Here is a 10,208-nt window from a genome sequence, read left to right on the forward strand (position 1 = left end):
AGACGCTAATTGTATTACCTCCTCTTGAAAGACACTGTGCCATTTGCTTAACAAAAAGAGAGTAGAAGACCACGGCAGATGAAATTATTAGTGTTACATGTTAATCATTTCTATTTGAAATTTAGAGCAAAATTACTTTTGATCATATTTAATGTAACTCACTGTGCTGCTATCTTTAATAGATTATGTGGCCGCCGCTCCCTGCCTTGCTGCCGCCGTCTGCCGTGCCCTCCTGCCGCCCCCACCTTGGACCTGTCGTGGTTTTGCAAGGTATAAGATGTGTATGTGGTTGTCGGCCATCATGCCGTTGGTTTGGTGTGTATGTGGTTGTCGGCCATCGTACCATTGGTTTGTTGTAGGTTTTGGTTACCTCGCCGTGCAGGGGAGGTGCTACCAAAACTTACAATTGACACTAGTATGTTCGTTTGTTACAGGAGAGACTATTGCAAAGATCATTCCCCACCGTCCTCGACTCGTCACTTTGCAGGACAGCAAGGTGAGGCATCATACACCCCTCTTTCCGTATGATGTTCGTATACCACGTAACCTAGCTAGGCATCTCCCATTCGAAAGAGACATGGTTGGAAATATGTAGATCTTTGCATATCTATAACCGTATCTGTTTCAAATTATCCACGTTTTTTGGACAGCCCAAGGATGTGTAGATGGGGTTAGTTTCTATGCTCTACTCTGATCCAAGATAGAGTTTCGGCAGCATCTCCATGTTATTCTCCGGATACATAATCTCCCTGCCAGGATATGTATTTGGGGAACAACGGGGAGGTGCTGCCAAAATTCTGTCTAGGATAGGAGTAGAGCATGAAAACTAACCCCATCTGCACATCCTCGGGTGGGATTCAGACCTATCTTCACCTATTAGACCGCCATGTAGGAACCTATAGATGCAATTGACTTTTATATTACTTGCTGATATGTTAGAGGATGGATAACCATGAGTGGATGTACATGGGCCGCTCTAGTCAGGGTTCGTTCACCGATGAATGGATTGAGAAGACCGACGCTTTCTTGGAACTAGCATTTGCAAGGGTTAAAGGAGCGCGTGCCACTTGGTGCCCTGCTTCATTTGTGCAAACACACGTCGACAAACAAAGGTGGTCATGGGTAAACATCTTTGCAAGAATGGATTTACGATGGACTATACCCGGTGGATCTACCATGGTGAATTCGATCATGTGAGAGACGAGGTCATGAGACAACACATCGAGGATTATGATGCCGATGCCGGGGGTAGGAGACATGTTAAATGACTATCATGAAGCACACTTTGATGAAGGATGTAGGGAGGAGGAGCCAGAGGCAACCGCAAAGGCGTATTACTATATGTTGTCTGCGGTACAGCAACCCCTTCATGGGCATACCAAGGTTTCTTAACTAGATGCCATTGCACGTCTAATGGTTGTAAAGTCCCAATTTAGCTTGAGTCGAGAAGCCTTTGATGTTATGCTAATAGTTTTTGGTAGCCTGCTTCCGGATGGTCACATTCTGCCAAAGAGTATGTATGAGGCATAGAAACTCCTTCGTGCACTTAACATGCCATATGAGCAGATACATGCTTATCCGAATGGATGCATCTTATTTAAGATGGAGGCAGAGCGGCAGAGGATGGAGGCAGAGGGGCTGCAGATGTTTGAATATATGAGGGGTGTTTACGCTGCAATTGGTCAACCTCCGCCACCGATGGCAGTCCCTCCTCCTCAACCTGCTTCAAATACTATTTCAGGCACTATGAGTCACTTCACAACCTTATAGTCACTGTTTCTAGTTTATGCAGAATCAATCTTACAAAGATGACAATACACTAGAAACTAGAAATAAACTAGAAACTAGAAATAAATTAGAAACTAGAAACTAGAAACTAGAATGATTTATAGTTTATAAACTAGAAATAAACTAGAAACTAGAATGATTTATCTCTTCTCCTTTGTGCAGAATCAATCAGCGGCATCGAATGAGCCTCATGACACAGCATGGTCATAGTGGACACCGTGGCCTCCTCAGTGACTACTTATGATTTTATTTGCATTTGCATTTGTGGATTACTTGTGACTACTCAGTGGACACCATTGCACTCAGTGAATTTTATTTGCATTTGCGGTTGTGAATGAACCTACTTGTGATTTTAAAGTTTATTTGCATTTATGTGTTGTCGATATATCTATATGAATTGTCTGTGATGGTTATTGTGAACTATGTGTGATGCATGTAATATTTATTTGAGTGGGGTACGTTATACGTGACCAAACTATAAAAACTAAAAATATATGATCGCTTTGCCGAGTGTTACACTCGGCAAAGAGGACTTTTGCCAAGTGCCAAGGTAAAAACACTCGGTAAAGAGAACACGTGGCCAAAATATGTACATTCTGGACCAATCTTTATTGAGTGTCCGGGATTTTACACTCGACAAAGCAGCCATGTTTGCCGAGTGTTCAGGATTTGACACTCGGTAAATCAGCCATGTTTGCCGAGTGTTAGTGCCTGGACACTCGGCAAACCAGGGCCTATTTGCCGAGTGCCAGGGCTGGGGCACTCGTCAAACATGGTTGCTTTGCCGAGTGTCAAATCTCGGACACTCGGCAAACGCGCCGTGACCGTCTTCGCGCCGTCACATTACTTTTTTTTGCCGAACGTTGGTTTCAGCTCTCGGCAAAGTATTTGTCGAGTGCCCGATAAACAACACCCGGCAAAGAGACGCTTGCTGTCACTGTAGATGCCGTGTGCTGTTTGCCGAGTGTTACACTCGGTAAATTCTTTGCCGAGCATTTTTTGAGCTAGCACACGGCAAATCTACTATTCAGGTAGTGTATGGTACCAACTTCTTCTCTGGGGTACTTCGCGCTGTGGAGGACCTTATGTCGTGTTCATTTTGGGATTGTTTGGTGGACATTGATGAACTTGCTTGGGCTAGTATGCATCATCCTCATGCGTTGGTGTGAGATTGCTCATCTAAGGGATTGATATTTCAGTTAGACACACAAATGGAAAATTGAAAAATAAATAAACATTGGAATTTGAGACCTCATGAATCATGCCATGGCAAACAAATCTTGAACAAGCAAGATACATATATATATCTCTCCATCCTTTTGGTTAGCTTATAAAGGTGGAGATCCATTCCTTCTAATAAAGATTTACATGTCTCACTTGAAGGATCTAGTAGAAACTTGTAGAAAATCGACCGAAACAAACAAAACAAAAAATTATTTTGACGATCCCTAAAACTCAGAAGCAAATCTAAGTCACCAACTAAACGAAAATTAACACGATCAATGCAAGTTTAGCCACGGACGACGACATTGCCATATCAAACGAGAATAGCTGCTCCGCCGATTAGCAGGCACGCCAGGAAGCCACCCCTGAAGGCTACGGCGGACGACGGCGATGGCGGTGGCGAAGACGTCCCGTTCGTGCCAGGCGCAGGCGCGGGCGCCGGCACCGGCGACTGTGACGGCGACGCCGCGTTCTTGCCCGGAACAGGACGCGGCGGCGGCGGCGACGAGGACTTGGGACAGCGGCGGTGCGAGCAACGCGCGCGGAGCAGGTGAGGCACCGAGTGGCGGCGGCGACGACGTGGACTTGGGCAGTGGCGCTGGCGACGACGACGGCTTCGGCGGCGGCGGCGAGGAGGACGTGCCGTCGTCGCTGCCGCCGTCGCGGACGGCGAGGACGACGACGATGAGGCGCTCGCCGGCCTTGCAGCGCGCCGCATCGGGGCTGATGAAGAAGTATGGCCTGGAGGCGTGGAACACGAAGCTGGAGTCGCCGTCGTCGAGGCGGAGCGCGGGCTCCGTGGCGTTGCAGGCGTCGTAGTGGCCCTGGCTCACCACCAGCACGGCGTCCGCGCCCTTGTTGTACCTGAACACTGCAGGCGACGGCACGGCAGGCGCGGCACCATGTCAGTCGCGTCGCGATCTATCTATCTGCATGCAGGCATGCAGCAATGCGTGTAGACTGCATACAGCAGAGTAGAGAGAGACACGGAAGAGAACTCACCGAGGGTGTCGTTGATATGCATGGCAACCGGTACAAATTACCTGCGTGCCTGTGGGTAAAAACATGTTAGGGTGAGAATATGGGTATCATTTTGTACCACGGGCATAGGTGCGGATTTGATTTTGTGTCCGCGGGTAAAAAATTTTGCGGGTATAAAATACTTTACCCGTATCCGCAAACCCACGAACCTGCCTGACATGTGGGCCTGCTGATGTGAACTGTTATTTGTGAACGTGCTGTTGTGCATTGGATCTGTGATCTGTATAGGTTTGTGATCGTGAACTATGAATTTGTGATCTGACTGGCGGGCACGGGTGTGCCCGCGGGTTCAATTTCGTGCCCGTGACGGGTCGCGGACGAGGGTGCGGGCACAGGGTTTGCCTCGCCGGTGCGGGTTTGTAAACCCTCTACGCACGGATAATGTGCTCGTTGCCATCCATAGTCGTTGACCTAGAATCGGTTGCGCTCCACCCAGGCGTTGAACGGCTCGGCGGGGTTGGGCGCCCACCCAGCGCGGCCACCGACGTAGAAGCCGTGGCCGGTGGCGCAGGTCGCCGCCATGAGCACGGAGAGCAGGGCCAGAGCCGCTACTCCGGCAATCCGCCGTGCCATCCTTCTACTACTTGTACGTGCCAACAAGGTTCTTCTCTGTCCCCGGTACGCACGGGCGGAGCCACGTTGTGGCCATCCTGGGCTCCCTCCTTACCGTTGGTAATTTTTCAAAGGATAGCTATGACTCTGTGAGACTGCATGCATATTACTTGCTGCACAGTCGTATGGCTGCATGCATATTTTAAAGGAGTAGTTATTTTCTTACACTTCATTCTATAGCTGATCAACAGCCAACATGACAGCGTGAAAAAGTTACCTAGCTTCTGACGCCAATGTCTTAGCCAAAGAAACAGAGAGAAATTTTAGACAGATCTAATATGGAGCTTGATCCGGCCCCCTCTTCCTTTCAGCTCTGGCTCCGCCACTGCCGGTACGTACCAAGAACACGAACCCTATCGATCGCTCTGGCTCGTACTATATAGTGACAAAAAACGGTGCCAATAGCTAGATATCTATCGCCTAGCTAGCTAGCGTGTTGCTATACATAGTAGAGATGAACCCGGCCGGCCGGCCGGCCGGCCGGCGTCCAAATGAATCTGGGGCTGCTGTGGTGTTTTTTTTTTCTCGAAAACGTAAAAGATTTACGTATCATTGTGTTAAAGAGAAAAGTTTAAAGAAACATACAACGCGCTTCTATCGATCGTCGAAGAAGGTCGACCTAACACAGCCAAAGCTATACTATCCTAGCAAAAGACCTCATGTTTCGAGATATTAGGTAAAAGAAACAACCAATATCGGCTGCTGTGGTGTTGCCGCCGGTGTGGTGTGTTTGTGAGACTCCGTGGAGGAGGTGAGGGGTGTATTTATACACGAGAGCCGGGTGATGCTACCGTTGGGGTGCATTAGTGAGGCAGTAGCAGCAGCAGCAATTAGCTAGCTGTGACAGCAGCCGTTACTGATGGTGAGCTTTAACCAGCGCCTCAAGGAGTTACTCTCCACCATTTCCTTGACCTCCATGGCCAAGCAACCGGCTGGCATAGCTTGGCAAGGCATGACTGAGCTCGTAACGGCGCTCTGGGTTGCTTACTACATGCCGTCTAAAGCCAGCCATAGCAAACGGCAAGATATGCATCAGCTCGTTAATTTAATAATTAATATACAACAACAACGGCAGGGTATCATCACTTTCACCGCAGGCCATTATGGGCCGGAGTTCATGGCGCGCTGGGCCAGGCCGGGCTGGGCTCACCAAGTCTGATGGGCCGTCATGGCCTTTGAACCCCAGTAATAAAATGGCTCCCCTAGTCTGATGGGCTCGCCGCGGATTGACTAACCTCTTGATTTTCACGGCGGGCCTGGCCCGTTTCTGTTTATTTCTTTCGCTGGTTTTCTTCTTCTTTTTGCTGCCTGCCTGCGCTGTCGTGCCGTGCAGCCGTGCTTGTAGTAGCAGTGTGCAAGCCTGCAGCAAGGTCCTTCTACGTACAAGTGCAATCAAAACCTAGCTAGCTGTTTTTTTCCTTCCCCGATAATATAAATAAATTTGTTTCTGCATGAATGCGTACTCCGTATGCATTCTTTGTGTCAGCAGGCGGGCAGGGAGACGATGGTTTGGAATCCCCAATTCGACATTTCGACATTCTCCCTCTCCCATGCTCCTCAATTTTCTTGCTCATCTCATCTGAATAAGAAAACAGTTCGACCAATTTGTTGTTGTTGTTGTCCTAGCTTTACAGCTGCGCAGGACCAGAGCAAATTCCCTGGTGCTGTGCTGCTGACTGACGATACACTGCGCTGTTGCGACGACAAGCTCGGGCAGTCGTCGCTCATCAAGGCTTAACTGTTGGCGCTCAGAAAGCCAACTCAATGCAGGCGCATGCATTCATGGCCTCCTGCTGGATCCACTGCTACCGCACTTAGCTCCTGTTTAGTTTCCTCCCAAAACCCTAAATTTTTTAAGATTCCCTGTCACATCGAATACGAAAACGCATGCATGAAGCATTAAATATAAATAAAAAATAAAAGTAATTACACAGTTTAGACGAAATCCATGAGACGAATCTTTTAAGCCTAATTAGACTATGATTGGACACTAATTGCCAAATAACAACGAAAACGCTACGGTGCTCATTTTGCCAAAATTTTCGGATCTAAACTGGGCCTTACTACTAGGGCTTACTACTGTAATCGAGGGTTGCAAACACCAAGAAAGCAACCTGCAAGCCTCGCAGCGAAGGTAAAGGTTTTTTTTTCTGAATTACAGGACACCGACCTTCGCTGTAGACGGGAATGTCGCCTACCACTGAAAGCACAACGCCGTTAAATCCTAAAATAAATTCTGAAAAATTCGAACACCCATGCCAAGTCAAGTACTATCTGGATGGTAGATTTCACCGCAAGGAACCTAACAAACTGAGCTAGCACCGAGGGTTTTTATCTTCGTGAGCTATCTATGGAGTATTTGCAGCTAAGCTAACTTGCCTTGTTTGCTTCGCTGATAAGCCATGGCTGAAAATACCATTGGCTGATTTATTGTGAGAGAAAAATACTATTCGTCGAATGAAAAAGTAATGCTTGTAATCAAGCAGGATGGATGTGCAGTTGTGCACAAGAGAAGGGAGCGGGGAGGCTGGGGCAGCACCAGCAAAGCAGCTTGCACCGTTGCACGCAAGAAGAGCGATGTATGGGTGGGTGGTAGGTGGAGAGGTAAATGAATGAATGAACAATGGACGGAGGAGCAGTAGTTACTACATGGTGTGACTTGTGCGGTTGTGCCGGAGGAGGACGAGGACTGAAGGTGGATGGTGGATCTCGCTGCACTGACGCCGCGCGGCCAAGTTGCATTGGCTACGGCTACCCTCTTTGCAGCTAGCATCGTGCAGTGCTGCGGAACACCCCCCCCCCCCCCCCCCCCCCTCTCTCGCCCTCTCTATCTCGCTCACACTGCATGCACCCAAGCAATAGGGAAAGGACGACGATGCCATTGCCAGCCTGTTCGACAGCTCGTATTTGGCTACTTATCCGTCAACGAACAGTATTTTTTTCTCATAACAAATTAGCCAGCAGTACTTTCAGTCATAGCTTATAAGCCAATCCAGCCGAAACAAACTGTCAAGCAGCAAGGGGCGACAACACCTCCGTCGCCAGCTACCGCCTGTCTGAAAATCCCAACCCCTTTTAATCCTGGCATGCTTGCATTGGGTGAGCTGGTGACTATTACTGGCTAGTATTTGGGTGCTGAATGCCTTTTTGTGCAATGCAATTGTGCTGTGCTGTGCTTGTGCATGCATGGGGCATATCATACATGCAGTAATAGGTTGGGCCGGGGATGGAGGTAATGGCGCGCGGAGCAAAGGACCGTGCTGCCGTGCAGGGCGGACACGGAAGCATGCATGTGACGGTCACATGACAAATTCGTGGTCGAGGCCTCGTCTCGAGGGATCCTTGATCTCGATCGGATACCGCGTGCCACTTCAATTCGCTTCTTCTCTCCTCTCAACTGTAACGCCAGGGCCAGGCTGTGCCTTCAGTTTGTCAGATTAGTCACCGGTGAGATTTTAGGCCATGTTTAGTTTCTCCCAATTCCAGAATTTGACACTATGTAAAAAGAAGATTTCCCATCATATCAAACTTGTGGTACATGTATGGAGTACTAAATGTTGACGAAATTTAAAACTAATTGCACAGTTTGGTTGTACTTTGCGAGACGAACGTTTTGAGCCTAATTAGTCAACGATTGGACAATTATTACCAAATAAAAACAAAATGATACTGTAGCTACAGTATCGCCTGAAATTTAGCGGCGCCGATTCGGTGCGTGAACTAAACCACTACAGGAAAACGCCTCTTTGCCGACTGCTTGCCCCGGTCGGCAAAGGCTTTGCCGACCGCAAAGCCACGTGGCAGTCGGCAAAGAGCAGTCGGCAAAGCCTGGGTCGGCAAAGGCGGATTTGCCGACTGCCACGTGGCACACAGTCGGCAAATCCTTTGCCAACTGCCACGCCAGCAGTCGGCATAGCCACGTGGCGCCGTCAGCACTGACGGCAGGCTTTGCCGACTGCTGTTTCCTCGGCAGTCGGCAACGATTTTTTTTTTCAGAAATTGTTTGCCGACTGGCCGCCAGCTCGGCAGTCGACAAAGAAAGAAAATTTTTTTTTTTGAAATGTTCTTTGCCGACTGCTTTCGGAGTTGCAGTCGGCAAAGGTTTGACCTCTTTGCCGACTGCCTCCCATTGCAGTCGGCAAAGACTCTGTCCTGGGGTTTTTTTGCCCAGCTTTGCCGACTGTAAACAGTCGGCAAAGCTGGAATTTTTTTTTTTTTTGCTTTTGTTTTCTGTTTTCTCGCATCAAAACCCTGCAAAATCACAAATTATAATCCAATTTCACCAGAAGCACCGGTAGCACCATTTATATCACAATTTCATCACATTTGTCGCCAACATCACCACATATATCACAATAACGCACAACATCACATATATCTCACATATATGTCACAATAACAACCACACAAGTGCATTACAACCATCACATGAAGTCCAACACGTCGAACACCACAAGTCGACGTCCATCACACGAAGTTCAACATAACAAGTCTAGGTCCATAACGAAGAAAAGAAATACATGACAACAACTTCGACGATACGGTGGATACATGATAACAGAATCGACAAGTACCTAGCTCGTCGCGCCGTCCCCGGTCTCGTCGTCCGCTCCACCCCCAGAGCCCCCAGGGTTTGCCCACGGAAACCCCCTTGGACCAAATTGAGGCGCCTGCGCGTACTGCCACCCTCCGCGCACCGGCGGCCACGAGTACGTCGGAGGAGGGCCACGCGGAGGTGGATACGGTGGATAGGGTGCAGGTGGTGGATACGACATCATCTGATGGCCGGGACCTCCAGGAGACGGGTTCGAACCCGTCGACTGTACCTGCACAAGTTAAACGCCAAGTGATGTCATTAGTATCTACAGCATGGACGCACAAGTTAAAGCAAGAGTCAATATACTCACCGGGGTCCCTCCAGGAGCGACAAGAGCAGGCACAGGAAAAAACTCTGAAGGAGGAGGCGGTGGAGCGAACATTGGAAGAGGAGGCGGTGTAGACGCCCCGGGCGTCTGCATGGACTGGAAGAAGCTGGCCATGTTCTGCATCTGAGTGTTGTAGTGCTGCTGCAGGCTTTGCTGGTAAGCCATCTGTTGCGCCATCATCTGCGCGTGCAACGTGGCGATCCTCTCCTCCATCTTGGCCTCCATCTGGGCCTGCAATATTACATCCGCAGTGTTGATTGTATGTACAGGTGCGAAACGAGTGAACGACGAACGAAACGGCACTTACCTGTGACGCTGACTGCCGCCGGGGCGCTACGGGGATGTCGCTGGAGCTCGTGGGCGTGGATCGAACCTGGGTCAGCGTAGGAACCTGAGACGGGTCGAGGGCGCTGTGGGCCATGTAGTAGCGGCCGTGCTGCTTCCCTGGTCCCAACCTCTGCAGGAGGTCTGTGTCCAGGGGCTCGGCGGTGGGGTCGAACGTCTCCCCGTAGCGCTGGCGAGCCGCGACGGTGTACTCGGTGGCCTTCTCGTAGGCGGTGGGGTTGGTGTACGCATCGGGCCCGTCCTCCGGGTTGTAGACGTTGTTCGGATCCGTCG

General features: G+C 49.5%; 1 protein-coding gene and 1 pseudogene across 1 annotated transcript; both read right to left on the reverse strand.

The window, feature by feature from the left end:
* Window positions 1-3,325: 3,325 nt before the first annotated feature.
* On the reverse strand, window positions 3,326-4,626 carry LOC136460116 (early nodulin-like protein 18; annotated as a pseudogene).
* Window positions 4,627-9,086: 4,460 nt separating this feature from the next.
* LOC136457426 (extensin-like) lies at window positions 9,087-9,968 on the reverse strand. The gene is made up of 3 exons (XM_066457454.1): window positions 9,898-9,968; window positions 9,573-9,821; window positions 9,087-9,491 (listed from the first exon to the last, which is right to left on the reverse strand). Exons 2-3 carry the CDS (start codon window positions 9,813-9,815, stop codon window positions 9,240-9,242), a joined length of 495 nt encoding a protein of 164 aa, XP_066313551.1. The 5' UTR covers window positions 9,816-9,821; window positions 9,898-9,968; the 3' UTR covers window positions 9,087-9,239.
* Between the last annotated feature and the right edge of the window lie 240 nt (window positions 9,969-10,208).

The sequence above is a fragment of the Miscanthus floridulus genome, chromosome 6, assembly GCF_019320115.1.
Source record: "Miscanthus floridulus cultivar M001 chromosome 6, ASM1932011v1, whole genome shotgun sequence".
Classification (NCBI taxonomy): domain Eukaryota; kingdom Viridiplantae; phylum Streptophyta; class Magnoliopsida; order Poales; family Poaceae; genus Miscanthus; species Miscanthus floridulus.

What these genes read in the sequence shown, in the direction of transcription:
- LOC136457426 (XM_066457454.1), bottom strand. Translation starts at nt 9,815, where the DNA reads ATGGAGGCCAAGATGGAGGAGAGGATCGCCACGTTGCACGCGCAGATG. An exon ending in TCGCTCCTGGAGGGACCCCG is followed by an intron (nt 9,492 to 9,572) that starts GTGAGTATATTG and finishes TAACTTGTGCAG; the next exon opens with GTACAGTCGACGGGTTCGAA.